This window comes from Pterocles gutturalis, unplaced genomic scaffold (genome assembly GCF_000699245.1).
Source record: "Pterocles gutturalis isolate BGI_N339 unplaced genomic scaffold, ASM69924v1 scaffold6370, whole genome shotgun sequence".
Lineage (NCBI taxonomy): Eukaryota > Metazoa > Chordata > Aves > Pterocliformes > Pteroclidae > Pterocles > Pterocles gutturalis.
In genome coordinates, this window is record NW_010140597.1 from 10,770 (window position 1) to 27,146 (window position 16,377).

A 16,377-nucleotide genomic window follows, 5' to 3' on the forward strand; every position below is an offset into this window, starting at 1 on the left:
ATCAGGGAACTGAACTTGGTTACTTTTTTGCCTTACTGCTTTTAACCCGGATCATTTCAATGAGCAGCTTTGGTGAATGGCCTGCACTCATATTAATGCAAATAGAAAGATAATATTATGATAGGAATAAAAGATGGAAAAAAATGGGAACTGCTTAAGGTTTTCTTTTAGCAGCTTATAAAAAAAAAAAACCAAAAACAAAACAAACCTCAAACCAACAACAAACCAACGCACCCCAATTCCTTTTTTAAATAGGGTGCTTCACTTCCCTGCTTAGAGTGTCTGTTAGACAAAAAAAATACTCAAGTGGTATAGATTTGTGTAAATGTAGAACTCCTCTCAGACTCCCCCAAAAATGAAACAACATTGTAGCAGCTTAGATTTTTCCAGACTTCTTGGTTACGTAGACTTGAGGTCTTTCCTACTCAATAGTACCGGAGAGTCTTTACACGTTTAGTAATCCTACGTCAAATGCATGAGTAGTTATTGGAACTCTGCTTATGTTATCCCAAGCACCATATAATCTGAGAATGTGAGAGCATTCAGGGTGCTAGGGCTAAGGGATGACCTGATTGCTGTCTAGCTGTGTGATTGGAGATTACAGATGAGGTGGAACTAGACTCTTTTCAGAGGTGCCCGGTGATAGGGTGAAGGACAGTGTGTACAAGCTAGAGGGGCTTCAGTTATTATTCTGTGATTTTTTTTTTTATATGTCCAGGAACACTGATGGCAGCAAGAAAATTCCTCTGCCTTGCTTTTCAAGTTGAAAAAATACAGTATGTAACTGGAATGTCCTTTTGGTGTTGCTTAGCTCATTCATCTGCTAACTTGGTTTTACTGATGCTCTAGTAGGATGTCAGAATGATGTTTCAATGTACCACGTATCTGACATGAATTTTCTTCTTCCTTCAGCAAATTTGACAGGCCATGCAGAGAAAGTTGGCATTGAAAACTTTGAACTCCTGAAAGTTCTTGGAACAGGGGGTAAGATGCACTATTTTTCTAAGTTGAATGTTGGAAGCACTGCTTGTAAGTATAGTCTTGTTTTCTAGCTGAGGTTTTGGTAATTGGAACATTCTTTAGGAAGATATATCACTTCTGTATTGCATAGCATAGTTTTTTTCACTTTTTTTCTCACAAATATTGTGCAAAATTGGAGGTCACATGTTCTACATTATAGCACTTTTGAAGATTCACATTTCAAAAAAATGGAAAAATAAATGGCTTGAGATTTGTGGCAATTTAATACAGTTTGTGAAAAATCTGATCTAAGTTAAGGCATAATCTTGATAATTTCATTACATTTTCAGACTATGTTTTCATGAATTTCTGGAAAAGACCCATAACATGAGTGCATTATTGAATGGGGTGCTCCAGTCTTTAACTATATGTTTTAGAGATGGCAGTGGCTCTGCTAGTCTTTTTCTGTCCTATTCAAATCCCAGTAATTTTTAAGACTGAAAATGTTCACTGTTGTGTTGTGGATTTTAGCACAATGTTGGAGATTTGTAGGATGTTATAGGTTTGACTGTAACCAACAAAAAAGCTTTGTTTCCCCTTTAAGGGGACACACACAGAGGCCCATACACAGACCAAAACTGAAGGCTTTTATGCAGGTTTCTTTGTCAGTATTAACATCAGATACAGTGCTTGAGTAGATTTGGATTATCATGAAGGTGGACTGTCATGTAGGACTGTAGAATTTATTAGTTATAGTATTAAATTTTGGGTGCTATCAGTCATTAACAGCTGGCAGTGAGTCTGTAGTTGCACAAGGTGCTACATCACTGAAAAGAGCACAGGTGTCATACAGATTCTTTCATAAATTTATTAAGCTGTTAAATCACCTGAGAGTGTATTTTTCTGTTTCTGAAGTAATTTTTTTTTTAAATTTAAATTTGACAGCCTTAACAATTCAACCTTGCTGTTAAATTTCAGTAGAGGCAAGGAAGCTTTATATATTCATAGATATCTATTGCATATTCATAGGTAGAAAGAACTATACTGTTCTGAAGTGGTGAATATTGGTCTGAGTGGATTTGACAAAAATTAAATTATAATGATGCATTTATGTGAGAATGTTTTCTCTCCCTGCTGATGGAAGCGTTGGCTGGATTTTTAACTCTGTGTGTGTGTGCGTGTGTGTGTATGAAAACCAGTCCGATACCTGAATTTTTTTCTTTTCCCTTACTGCTGCCATTAGTCTGAGATCACCTTAATATTACAACTATTGCTTTTGGAACACAAAGTAAGTTTCGGTTGTTTCATAAGTGTCAGTCTTCAAGTTCAGACTAGTAGTAGCCTGACCTCCTTCTACTGTCTTTAGGCAGTGCCTCTGAAATACCCCTTTTGCTCCTGTTAAAACTGTTGTCTGTCATTCATTGCTGTCTTCCATGCCCTTTCATAGACTCATACAATGGTTTGGGTTGGAAGGGACCTTAAAAGATCATCTTGTTCCAACCCCCCTGCCATGGGCAGGGACACCCTCAACTAGACCAGGTTGCTCAAAGCCTCATCCAGCCTGGCCTTGAACACCTCTAGGAATGGGACATCCACAACCTCCCTGGGCAACCTGTTCCAGTGCCTCACCACCCTCACAGTGAAAAATTTCTTCCTAATGTCTAGTCTAAATCTACCCTCTTTCAGCTTATAACCATTACCCCTTGTCCTCTCAGTACACTCCCTGATGAAGAGTGTTTCCCCATCTCTCCTGTAGGCTGCATTTAAGTACTGGAAGGCTGCTATAAGGTCTTCTCAGAGTCTTCTTTTCTCCAGGCTGAATAACCCCAACTCTCTCAGCCTGTTGTCATATGGGAGGTGTTCCAGCCCTCTGACCAGTTTCGTGGCTCTCTTCTTTTTCTCTTCTTCCTTTCTTCTTCATGAACAGATTGGCCAATTTTCTCTTGGCCTGGGATACTCTTGGTCATAGCAGGTAGTCCTTAGGCTTGTAGTGCAAAGTTATCCTAATCGCTTGGGTTAACAGGGTAATCTTTGAGTCACCCCTTGGCAGTGTGTGTGTGTGTAGAAAGAAAAAAAAAAGCTGGGGAAACATGTCCATCTGTCTTCATCCTCCTCTGCTAGTCATGTTACTCCAGAAACATCTTTTCCCTTACTAGACTTCAAATGATTTCAAGAACTGACTAAAAGATTCCTGCAAACTTTAGGAATCCAAGGACACCTTGGATATCCTGGAATGGCATTTGTAGGAAGAATAGCATTTGTAGGAAGAGTAGCATTTTTACTGTCAAGGAAATGCTAGTTGCACTTTTTAAATATGTAATTTCAAATATAGCCTGAGGTTTTTGCTTTGGAAATCAAGACCATCAGGGCAGTCAAGAAGCTTTATTCAGTTTTAAGTGTATCCCAGCTGAGACTACAGCACTAAGTGTGTCAGGTTGCCAATCACTGGACAGCATTAAAAGCAAATGACCTGATCAGAATGGAGCTAGTTCTGTTTGTTTTTGGGGAAGTGACCATCTGTGAGTTGTCAGTGTTTGCAGAGACATGGAATCGCTGAAAACAGTACTGTAATTGACTTGAAGAGGTCCTCTAATTGCTTGGCCCAAGACACAGTCAGTTATATCTACATTGTCCCTGACAATGACTTCTTCTTAAAAGACTCCAGTTGCAGAGATTCTGCAGCCTTCCTAGATGTTCTTGTTGAGGATGTTTGACTTCCTAGCTTGAGAAGCATTCTGGGGATTGCAATAAGGAAAAATTGCTTTCATTCTTGCAAGAATTTCTGAAAGACATTATTTCACATGCCTGTGTTAAGGCATTTCTTCTGTAAATGTCATTCAACAAATTTTGGTGCAGCTCTGAACACCATCTTCACTTTCAGTCTAATTGTTACGTCAGAAGAGTTTGTGTCCTTTTCATTGACTCGACAGAGCAGAACAGAAACTGAAGCAAGATATTGGCTGGTTGGCTAAGATGATCCTGAAATGTTCTACTGTGAAATAAATTTTTGTGAGTATTGGGCCTGCTGTTACAGAGCCACAGAGAACTTATACAAAGTGACTCTGGTGCTGTTAGTTTAACAACATGCAAACCCTTTTGTAAAAACTTAGTTTTTAGGAGGTTCTAGAAATACCTTGTCAGTAACAAGAATTATTGTTCAAGCACTCCATCTTAAGTATGGAAAACCATATCTGCTGTATCTGCTGCATGTGAAAAGTCTGAGGCTACACATTCAGTTATTGAGCTGTCTTACTGACTGTATGTTTTTCTTTTGCCATATACCTTGCTTTTTTCCCCAGAACTTCCATAGCAGAGAGATTATTTTTCAAAAATTTCCTAAGACTCTAACCACCTGTTTGCATGTAAACTTTGCTGTATGATCTTAACTGTGGTGTGTCATGAGTTGTGGGATCCTGTTTAGGCCTGCAACTTCTTGTTCTCATGCTTGAATTGGGGTTGGAGAAGTGAGTGTGACTACTCTGACTTCTCAGTTCTTTGTACCAGAACATATGTTTACTTGGGGGAATGAGAAGTAGCATAATGAAAACTGTCTGTAATCACAATAATGTAAGTTAGAAGCAGTATGTTATTGCAGACTTTTCTTAGATGAGGCCTTACTCTTATACGGTATCACTTGGAACTTCTTCTCTCTTGTTCAAAACTACTTGTCTGCATTTCAGTTGTTGTCCTTAGGTTTGCTCTCACAAAAAATGAGGAAAAAGTTCAGAAGGTATTTGTATTGATAAGTAAGTAACAGTCGGATTTTGTTCCATAGATTTTTTTTTTAATTAGAGTAAGGAGGATATCTTCTTCAATGTCCATCTGACCAATTTTTAATCTATTTATAGTTGGCAATATAATTATGGTGAAGCTAAATGCTATCCTTCTGAAAAGTAACTGCTCTTGGCTAGGGTAGAAGTTGCATGTGCTTATTAGTTGTCTTTTATCTTTCAGCTGGAAAAAAAGAGACAATTTCATTATTTCAGAAATTTAAAATATTTCAAGTATTTTCAAGTGGAGTGTGTGTGGGGGTGTTGTTTTTGTCTCCCCTTCTCTCTCTCCTTCTTTCCTTCTCTCTTCCCAGGGGCTGTGGGGAAGGCAGGGTGATTCCAGGAATGTGGAGACCTATCCAAACAGCCATTGTACCTCCATTAGTGACTTGCCCCAAAATTATGGGCAAGATGATAAGAGAGAACTGTGGTTTTGAGGTGGTGTAGTTTTTTGACAATTTTGAGGACTTCTCTGTTCTTTTACACTAGTAAATTCTATCAAGTTGAAGATGGGGCTGGGGGTTGAGGTCATTTTAGACAAATTGATTCACAGAGACAAAAGGGATACTGTTGCTTTTTTTGGGAGCAATTTGAAGAAAAATTAGGAAGAAGGCATCTGGTGGCTTCTGTTTACATGTTGCTTTGTGTTTTTAGTCAAGAGCTATCTTTACTCTGGCAGTAAAAGCCTTTTCCTGGTGTGAGCTTTTAGGTATTTGTGATATTACTGTAATACAGCTAATGCTAAATAAAAGCTGTGATGCTGTTTTGAAAGTTCTTGTGTTACGCAGCATGCAAAGTGTTTTCAAACTATCTGCTACCTAAATAATCTACAGTAATGTAAGGCAGAATGTATTGAAGCCTCACAGTCATATTAAGTGATGACTGTAGATGCTATTTTAACTAAAGTCTGCTATGAAGCAACTGGAATAACTAAAGATACTAAAAAATATACTAAATTAAATAATACCTTGCTTAAGTATATACAATTGTGGTAGTTTCATGTAGACTTGATAGGTTTTTTTCAGGTAACAGCAGTGAATGTTTATTTAAAAATTAATTTTTAAGGTTGATTTTTAAAAAAAAAAGACCAAAAACATAAGATTCTTAGGATCCTTCCGTACTGATGTTTCTCACGTGGAAGTGATTTTTTTTGTGTGTGAGATAATTTTCTTCATGCTATAGCGTAGCATAATTTTATGCTTTTTTCTTTAATTTTAATTTCTTTCTTGCATTCCTTTATGTCTGGTTTGTTCTGTACATGCTCTCTCAATTGGAAGCATGCTTGTTATATTTTGCTTTTTGGTGTTAAAAGAAATCATACACGTTGTTTTGACCTGCATTTCATAGGAAAAGACAAGGAAGTGAAATCTGAGTTAGTAGCCTTTTAATCTGAGTTGGATCCTTTTATGTTGCATTAGGGAGCTATTAATAGAATAAACTTTCTCATTGAAGAAATCGGTAATACTTTACATCAGTAAAACAAAATACATGAAGGTATGCCACTGTTAATAAAGCTATTAATAATGTACATGTTGCTCTGGGAGCAAATTATTGCTTGCTTGACTTTTCTGACTTGCCCATGTTCTACTCAGTATGTACTCTCTGAAATTCCAGTCTCTCTGTTTTTGTTTAAGTCCTTTTCTCCTGCTGTTACTGTATAGCCTTGCTAATTTGGAATTTTCAGATTTCTTGTCCACTGAATTCATGTTTCCAGCTGTCCCTCCAATGTAGTTAAAGCTTTTTTCCTGTGGCATAGAAAACTAGTGTCTATTCTATAGAACAGGATTACTTTACAGTAAAGTAGTCCAATTGCTTCCCAAAGTTGTGAAGGGAATAAGAAAAGAAGGTGGCTGTGTTGGTTTGTGCACACCCACTTGGCTTATTTGCTTAATTCCTTGTAAATGTGCTTTTAAAATAAAAAAACAATAATGTAGAGTGCATTCTGGGTCATACATTTTTCTACACATTGGTTATTCCTTATTTTTTTACTTAACTATTGCTTCTGCTGATTTTAACAAATGCCACATTTATTTAGTCTTTCAACTGTGCTTAAGAAGAGATAATACAAGTAGCTCCTGAGCATGTGCCCTAATAATCTCATCTACCATGTGAACTGCAGTTCACTAATGAAGACAAAAAATAATTAGAAACAAGAATATAACTGCCATATATAAAAGAGTATCTTATACCTGATCTTTTGGAATTAAGTCCTTCTATGTGGAAGATATTTAGCATCTGAAAGGTGTATTTGTATGAAGGGAATAGAATTGGTAGGATGAATGTCAGATTTAAATAATTAGCTCAAAAATCTTATTATACAAGAAGGTATAATAAAGTTCCATCTAAGAGGTCAGAAAGTATTCTGATAAAGCTAAGACTGTGGAAACATAAAATATTCTCCTCTCTTAAGATTAAAAGGAGGAAAAAGAAAAAAGTGGGGTTACTGTGCTTGGGAGAGAGAGCCAAAAATTAGGGAATGTCTAAAAATAGTTCCAAACTCCAATTAATATTTTACTTCAGTTTCTGCTAAGGACAGCTATGATGAGTGCTGAATGAAAGGTGGGATGGCTAATGGGAGACAGGGTCTGGAAATTGGAAATTATCTTTCTGTACAAAGAGCAGACTGAGAAGAGGGGGACTGTGTTCAGTCTAAAGAACCTGGACAAATTAATCCCATTCATCCTTCACAGAATTCTGAAAGAATCTGGACATTAAATTGGAGATCAGTAACAAAGATTCTTACTGGAACTAACGTCAGAGGTGGTTCAGCACAAGTGGAGAGAATAGCAAATGCAATCCTACATTTAAGAAGGAAAGACAGAAGTAAGAAGATGATCCAGGCAGCTATTGCTTAACTGTTCTGACTTCATCCAACTTCAGCAGTATGCAGTGCCTTCAAAGCAATTTTGAAGAAAATAATTTACCTTAGTTTTTGTAATAATTAAAAATTAATGGCATGCTTATCCAGTGGAAGATTGTCTTACTTATCATAGAATGGTTTGGTTTGGAAGGGACTTTAAAGATCATCTAATTCCACCCCCCCTGCCATTGGCGGGGACACCTTCCACTAGACCAAGTTGCTCAAAGCCTCATCCGAGAACACCTCCAAGAATGGGGCATCCACAGCTTCTCTGGCCATCCTGTTCCAGTGCCTCACCATCCTCACAGTAAAGAATTTCTTTTTAATATCTAGCCTAAATCTACCTCTTTCAGCTTAAAACCATTACCCCTCATCCTATTGCTACAGTCCCTGATCAAGAGTCCCTCCCCATCTCTCCTGTTGATCCCCTTTATGTACTGGAAGGCTGCTATAAGGTCTCCCTGGAGCCTTTTCTTTTCCAGGCTGAACAACCCCAGTTCTCTCGGCCTGTCCTTGTATGAGAGCTGCTGCAGTCCTCTAATCCATGCCTTTCCTGTGCTGAGGACTCCAGAGCTGAACACAGTACTCTGGGTGGGGTCTCACGAGAGCAGAGTAGAGGGGCAGAATCACCTCCCTCAACCTGCTGGTCATGCTTCTTTTGATGCAGCCCAGGACACGGTTGGCTTTCTGGGCTGCAAGTGCACATTGCTGGGTCATGTTGAGCTTCTCATCAACTAACACCCCCAAGCCCTTCTCCTCTGGGCTGCTCTCAATTCATTCTTCTCCCAACCTGTATTTGTGCCTGGGATTACCTTGACCCATGTTCAGGACCTTGCAGTTGGCCTTGTTGAACTTCATGACGTTATGTCCAGGCTCAATTCTAAAGCCTGCCAAACGTCCCTCTGGATGGCATCCCCTCCCTCCAGCGTGCTGTCTGCACCACAGAGCTTGGTGTTGTCAGCAAACTTGCTGAGGGTGCACTCAATTCCACCGTTCATGTCACCAACAAAGATGTTAAACAACACTGGTCTCAGAACTGACCCCTGAGGAATGCCACTCATCACTGGTCTCCACTCGGACATGGAGCCATTCAGCGCACCTCTTTGAGTGCGACCATCCAGCAAATTCCTTGTCCACAGAGTGGTCCATTCATCAAATCCATGTCTCTCCAATTTAGAGACAAGGATATCATGTGGGACAGTGTCAAAGGCTTTGCACAAATCCAGGTAGGTGATCTCAGTTGCTCTTCCTGTATCCACCAACGCTGTGACCCCATTGTAGAAGGCCACCAAATGTCAGGCACAATTTGTGCTTAGTGAAGCCGTGGTTGGCTGTCACCAGTCACCTCTTTATTTTCCATGTACCTTAGCATAGTTTTCTGTGATGCCAGTCAGATCATAGCCCTGCAGGCATCCACATGCCTCTAACTCCTCTCATTTGTTCCCCATGCTACATGGGTTTGCACAGAGGCACTTAAGTTGGGCTCCTGCTGAGGCTGGACTTCCTACATGCTGCTCTTCAGGTGCTCTCCCAATGGCCTGTGTTCCGTCTCCAGGCATCTATTGCTGGTTCCAGCATCAAACTGGTAGGAGTGGGATGGACTGAGGTTGTCTTCCCCTGGCAAATTTAGTTTAAAGCCCTCTTCACCAGGTTGGCATGAGAGCCTTCTTCTAAAAACTTAATTGCTTTAAAAAAGGAGAAGGGCAAAAAAAGTTTGCCATTTATTGTCTGCCATACCTATTTACTGTAAATACGTTTACTAAAGGTAAAAAAGCAAAAAAAAACCAAAAACCCACAACATGAAAGCAAAGTGCTGACAGAAAGTCTATTTTAAGATACAACTTACCCTCTCCTGTCACTTTCTACCTTGTTTATCGTCTGTTACTTACTTATTTAATGAGACAGGGAACTTGTTCTTGGGGAAATAATAATGTTGAAAAAAGTCCATTAAAGATTCTTGCAAATCTGATTTTTAAGGAAAAATGACAGAGAATGCCTCATCTTTGACAGTTTGGTGTTGGACAATAAAAATTGGAAATGCTTGTTCAGAATGCTGCTGTCTGATCTTTAAGGTTTTTGCTTTGCTCCTTTTTTTCCTTTTTTTAGCTGATAGAGCTTTAAGCCTTTCTGACTTTGCCACATCCCGAATTTTTATTCATATGGATGGATATCTGCACAGCGAGAGTTCTACCTCCAAATTCTTTAGGAAAACTTATTTTAACAATAAAAAAAATGCAGAGGAAAGAGGTCATTAGGCATACATAATTCAAGAATAAAGGGAAATTTATTCAAATAATTAATTTTTTTGTGCCTCTGAGCCTTTTCTCATTGTTGTCTCATGATTATTCTTACAGTCAAAAAGTAATTTAAGAGGTGTAGCTTATGTTAACACTTGAAAACAGTGCTTTAAAACTGTCCATATGCAAATGTGGGGTTTTGATGGATTTAAAAGTCTGTGCAAACCATCCTGTGTGCTAGAAACAGTAAGAATTGGTTGCCTTTTTCTCTGGAAGAATTAGCTGGCAGGATGCAATGCTTAATGTGCCTTGCATTTGTACAGAAAGAATAAAGAAGCAAAGAATACTTTATGTTTTTAATTGTCTTTCAGTGAGTGTGTACTTCAGAATATTCTAATGACTTGCTGAATGATGTCTATTAGTGTGAATGTATTCATGAAAAAGGCAGTAGTGAAAGGAAAATTTTAACCCCCAATTATATATTTTTTTTTTCCTTGCAGATTAAGTGGAAATTTGGTATAAATTGCTGGTATGAAATCTCTTATTCATCTTACAGGCCTGATATCGACATCAATCTGCAACTAATAATTGCTTTTTTCTTTAACTTTAAATTCCTGTTTTATTTCCCTTAATAAACTGCAAGGTCAGTCTAACATAGTTTGTGTGTATATACGTATAGTATGTATTGTATAGTCTTAGTTCTTCCATAATTTAAAAAATTTTAAATGAATATAAAATTTGGGGTGAATATTTGCTAACTCTGTGTGTGTGGGTTTTTTTATGAGGGATATAATACTGGCTAAATATTTCTGCCTTGGAAATAGTTGAGATGTGCACCTGATTTTATGAGAATGAACATTGAAATATGGCTCGTTGCTGTATTAAAAAAGCTTTTCTGAAATACGATTATTGGGTAAAGGTATTCTTGCAATTAGCTTATGCCTTCTCCTTGCTGCCACTCAAATGAATTGCTTTTGCCATGTTAACTTTTAAGTAGATTTCTTATGGTGTTATCAGAGATTCTGGTGTTGAATACATCGTGAGTCATTTGATTAAAATAGTGCTACTTAAGATTTATTCTCATCAGGACTGCTGAGAGTCCTCATTGTTCTGTCAGTCCTTTTCAGATTTCTGAAGAAACAATTTGTACCATGGTAAAGCTCTATGTTGTAAATTCTTATATGATAACACTAATATAGTTTCTAGAGATTTCCTTACAGGTCATACATTTACCAGACAATTTTCTTCTATGCTGTATGTAAAGCTGTAGTAGGTACTGTTAATATACTGCTAGCATTTTGCCACTTAAGGTGCATTATTATATGTTTTTTCTGAAGTGTGATTAAAGATACAGGCAGACAAGTGTTAAAGTCTAGGGGTGTTTGTTTATTTTAGTTAAGCTAAACTTAATGTTCTCCAACATTTCTGATAAAACTACTGTTTCCCAGGAACCTAAGGAAAATTCTGTTTAATGCTCCAGACTGGGCTTTTCAGAGAGGCACAAGGAAGTTGAGTGTCAAGCTCCAGTTGAAAGTTGGTGAAAACTGGGGCTGCTTCCTTAAGCAGTTGAGAAATGCAAGCTAAGGCCATTCTCTGCACTGTTTTTGTTGTGTGTTAGTAGAATGCAGAAGAGTTATCTACATTTTTTTGAGAAGTAACTCCTTTAAAAGATGTAAATACCACCTTTTGAAGTGGGGTTTTTTTAAATCAATGCCCTCAGTAGTAGGGGTCTGTTTTTCAGATGCTGAAAATAATTTAACATCTGATATTGGAAAAATAGATGAATAACATTAAAATTGTGCCTATACGTAACAGTACTACTCTAGTCACAATATTATCGTCTGTACAACCTTGATTCACATCACTTGTGTCTGTACGTCATGACGGGATTTATGGCCCATGCCTATCACACTAAAGTTACATCTATAGTTATCCATTTCTTGATGATCAGCTGGTGACTACTGAGTCTGGCTTAAATATGCTTGAGATCTCATAACTGAAATTAAAGTTGGGGAATGCTGTGTAATACTGAACATCATGAAAAAGATTGTCCTGAGTATGTCTCCCAAAATAGATAGAAATGTTTACACTAACCCATTCTCACTCTGTTTGCCATTCTTGACATGTATGTTGTGAAACCTGTTTTATGAAAGCTCTTATTGGGAATAATAGGTTCTGTAAAGAAGGTAAGTGTGATTCCTTAGGGTGTGATGAGTCAGATAAAGAACTTCTTAAAAAGAATTGTTCATTATTTGAGCAACATCACTTTTGCATACTGAATGAAGCAAGACTGTTGTACAGAAAAAAACCTATGCAACTTTGTAATTTAAACCTCTCTATTACCTGTTTTGGAAAAAAAAAAAAAACAGGAAAAATCTGGAGTTACATGGAATTGCTTACTGGGAGCAGTGTATGCTATGTAGCATTTTTGAAGACCAAGTAAATTTGAGTGTCTTGCATCAGGACAGTATAACCTGTCTAGCGTATTTACAGTTTTGAGATACTTGAGCATTCTCTTTGACAAAGTAATGTGAAGATAATTGTAGGGGTTGGACAACACACAGGTGGTTCAGTTTTCAGTCTCTTGGGATGGCTTAAGGAGGCCCTACAAAAACATGGAGAGGAGGGATACAATTATGGTTTCCTTAGTAAACTTGTAGCAGCCAGAAATTTGGGATTTGCCTGAGGTGGAGATTGTCTTCTGTGTTTAATAGCACTTCGTATACTTCCCTCTTCCCTTGAGGGCTTGTGCAGTCTTTTTGAACTCGTTGCATTTTTGATATCTGCAGCATAATGTAACAGTAGTTCCACAGTTTAACCACATATTTGTTTGTGTGTTTTGAGCAGTTCTTAATCTTGATACTTAATTACTTCATTTGTTAGTTTAGTTTTTTTTTTCTAGAAATAATGAAGAGTTGTTCTTTACTTGCCTTAATGCAATTTTTAACTGTCTCATCTTCTTCACAACTCTACTTTTTTTCGGGCTAAATAAAAAGTGTCTTCAGTGTGTTTAGTTCCCTTCGTAATTAGAAGAACTATTTTATCCTTTTCTGTATGTTTTATACTTTCTGATGGGGGGAGGGGAGCTAGGGACAGAAGATGAGAGAGACTGAAATAGTGTGCGTCACTCAAGATACGAGTACACCAAGATTTTGTACAGCAGGACAAGGGATTTCTGGTTTTGTGTGAAAGGCTTGGGGGACAGTACACTTGTGTTATATTTCCCCTTCAATACTTTCCTTGAAGTTCTAACTTTCTATTTGCTTTTTGGATTACCAGTGGTGTTTTCTCATAGGGTTAACTGCAGTAACTCCAGGTATTTTTTCTTTTTCTCAGTTACAACAGCATGCACATACTTAATGTGGATTACTTATTTACCTGTTTGGAATTTTATCTGCTGCTTCAGTTTTTAGGTGGTACAGTTTTCAACAGTCAGCTTTGATTTCTGTTGCAGTGTATAATTTACTAAACCAAGAAAATCAGCTTCCTTACTGTTGCTGTATGACTGAGTCAAGCAGGATAAATTCTTGTGGTGACCTCCTTTCACTGAAAAAGCCGAATAGTTGTTTTTAACCTTTTGGTTTTTTGTCTGCCAATATAGCTCTTCATTCATAAGAGGGTCCCCCCTCTTTGCACCCATGATTGTTTAGTGTTTTTAAGACCCTTCTGTAAAGGAACTTGTTACATAGTTTGGAAATCTAAATAAGTTAACCATATCAGTGTACCTTTCTCCTGATTCCTTTGGGTGATTCTTAATAGAAATAATTATTACTATCTACCAAAGTAAGACTCATTGTTTCACATAGTATCCTGTTGTATCTACTAATTGTAGTATTTATTGTTTCTGCAGGTTTGCCTGCTAGAGGTAGCTGTCCTGGTTTCGGCTGGGACAGAGTTAACTTTCTTCATAGTAGCTAGTGAGAGACTGTGTTTTGGATTTGTGCTGAGGAGAAGGCTGATAACACACTGATGTTTATAGTTGCTGGCAGGACAGTCAAGGACTTTTCAGCTTCTCTGCTGTGCCAGTGTCTGCAGGGGCAGGAGAAACCAGGAGGGAGCACAGCCCCAATTACTATCCTAGGATTTGACCTTAGGTTTAGGATTGAGACCCAAATTGGCCAATGGTATAGTCCATATCATGCACGTCATGCCCAGTACGTACTGGAACAGGGTGGAGATCTGGAACACTTCCACTCCCACAGATGACCCAGAGTGAGATGGCCCAGAGCAAGAGAGGGAGTGACCCAGGTGACAGTGTCAAATTTACATGTGTATATTTCCCAGGAGCCCTTTTTATTTAAAAAAAAAAAAGTCCCCATTTGCCACTTATTACTCCAGTATGGAGTGTATTTTTAACCAAATATGTAAACAGAGCATGTAGATTCAATGATTTAAAACTCTGGAAAGGATACCTTTTGGTCCTGGTGACTATCTATTTTACTGTTTGTGTTCAGAAAACTTTATTTTTGAGATAATTTCTCTAGCTTTTTTCTCATTTAAGTCCAGTATGGGAGCATCAGAAAGTTACTATGTACTAAGTACTCATGAGAAGAATTTGTTTGCTTTTCTATGCATTTTTGGAACTTCAGTGCTATAAAGCTGGTAACGAAAGCTTAGAAGTTGTGCAAATGTGGGCGGACTCTTTTCAGGACATAAAAAATAACATCTCTCTTGCTCCAAACTCTTGCTAAATTCTAGGCATGGGAATTTTAGGTTATTACAGTGGAAGAAATCATTGGCTTTTAACTGTTTTTAAATACTGAAACTTTGATGGTTTGATGGTTTTCCCAACTTTAGCTGTGTTCAGTCACTAAGCTCATTTGGTTGAAATTTTGCTCAGAAAAGGTCAGTCAGTCTGAAACAAAAGTGTTCTCAAATATTTTAGTCTGAATGGTTACTGTTTACCATAACAATGAGTAATTGAAAATTTATATCAGCCAGGCCTGTAGTATGAGTAGGTGACTGTTGTGGTTATTTTTTTTTTTTCTCTTCCCCACTTTTTTAAGCCTATGGAAAAGTGTTCCTAGTAAGGAAAGTAAGTGGCCACGATGCTGGAAAGCTGTATGCCATGAAAGTACTGAAGAAAGCAACAATAGTTCAGAAAGCCAAAACAACTGAGCACACAAGGACAGAACGACAAGTGTTGGAGCACATTAGGCAATCACCATTTTTGGTCACGTTACATTATGCCTTCCAGACAGATACAAAGCTTCATCTCATTTTAGGTGAGTAATTTTCAGGATTCAAGTCTTAACGTTAATGAAAAAAAAAAAATTCTTCCCTTTTATCTCCTTAATGTTTTGTAGTTTTTTTTTCATGTGGTCTTTAAGTACTGGGCGTTTGGAGATTGCATGCGAGACCATAGGAAGTAAAATACTGTTCATCTTCAACAGTGCTTGTGTTTGTGGTTTTCCTGTTTGAACTTCAGTGTGCTACTCTGACTTGGGAGGAGGGGAGGGGAAGTATTATCAGTGACTTACATGCAGCAAAAAATGTATATGACCATAAGTACATAAACCACAGAAATATTTTCTTGAACTTAACTAGAAGATGAAATTTTGATTTACACTTTTTAAACCATTATTATATACTGCATTAGTTTTCTACAGAATTTCAGAGAAACTGCTGCTGTGAATGAAGAAGTTCTTAATCTGTATGAATAAGGGCATTACAGGGATTCAGTTTATTTTCTCTGCGTGCTGCCTTTGTGTATGTGGCACAGAGGTTATTGGTAAGGTGAGAATGACCAAACATGACTTTGTTACTGGGATTAGTTGGTAAGAAGGAAGAAAAAAGTAAGGAAATACTTAAGCAGCAGAAGGCCTTCTAGTTCAAGAATACTGCACATTTTGCTCAAGAACATGGTATATATTGTCCTCAGTGTGATCGGAATTCTTGAAATGTTGTCATCTGTCTGAGAGGACAGGGCTACCTGTCACTATGCTGACCAGTTAGTACACTGTTTTAGTACTGGAATGCTGCAAACTGAAAGATCGTATCAGGCAGGCCTTTTTTCTAAACAAATGTGCTCATAATGTGGGCGATGGCAGTTAAGGATGGTTGTGCTTTCATTGATTTCTGGTCAAATTCCTCACAACACTGGAGTCTACAAGTTCTTCGTATGGTTTCCTGCTGTAAAATGCTGGTGAAAATACTTGTCTTGTGGATTTTTTTCTTGTTTTATGCATTGTGATACTTCATTTTGTAAGTTCTACTAGTAACTTTTGTAAATCTTCATTGATGAGAGATGCTTGATAATGAACTATTGTGTAGCAAGCCTTATTAGGACGTTCTTCATTCCACTTCTCTCCTTGCTGTTTTGCTTTCCATTTTGATGTAAAGAACCACATCTATTTCTGTAGCATTTGCAGTGTTGGTAGAAGGCTGATCAGGAACTTTCTTAGGATTTTAATCTTAGAGACACACATGGAAATTGTACCTCTCTATACCCTAAATCGAAGACTGATCAGGAACTTTCTTAGGATTTTCATCTTAGAGACACACATGGAAGTTGTACCTCTCTATACCCTAACACTATCTTTTTCATAGG

General features: G+C 37.8%; 1 protein-coding gene across 1 annotated transcript in view; it reads left to right on the plus strand.

Annotated features, from left to right (window-relative positions):
- Window positions 1–912: 912 nt before the first annotated feature.
- Window positions 913–16,377, plus strand: part of RPS6KA5 (ribosomal protein S6 kinase, 90kDa, polypeptide 5) — a gene marked incomplete at its 5' end in the record, with an annotated part of 64,796 nt that continues 49,331 nt past the window's right edge. Inside the window, 2 exons of the mRNA XM_010083726.1 lie at window positions 913–984; window positions 14,834–15,052. Of these exons, the coding sequence (XP_010082028.1) occupies window positions 913–984; window positions 14,834–15,052 (291 nt within the window). The remainder of the gene's footprint in view (window positions 985–14,833; window positions 15,053–16,377) is intronic.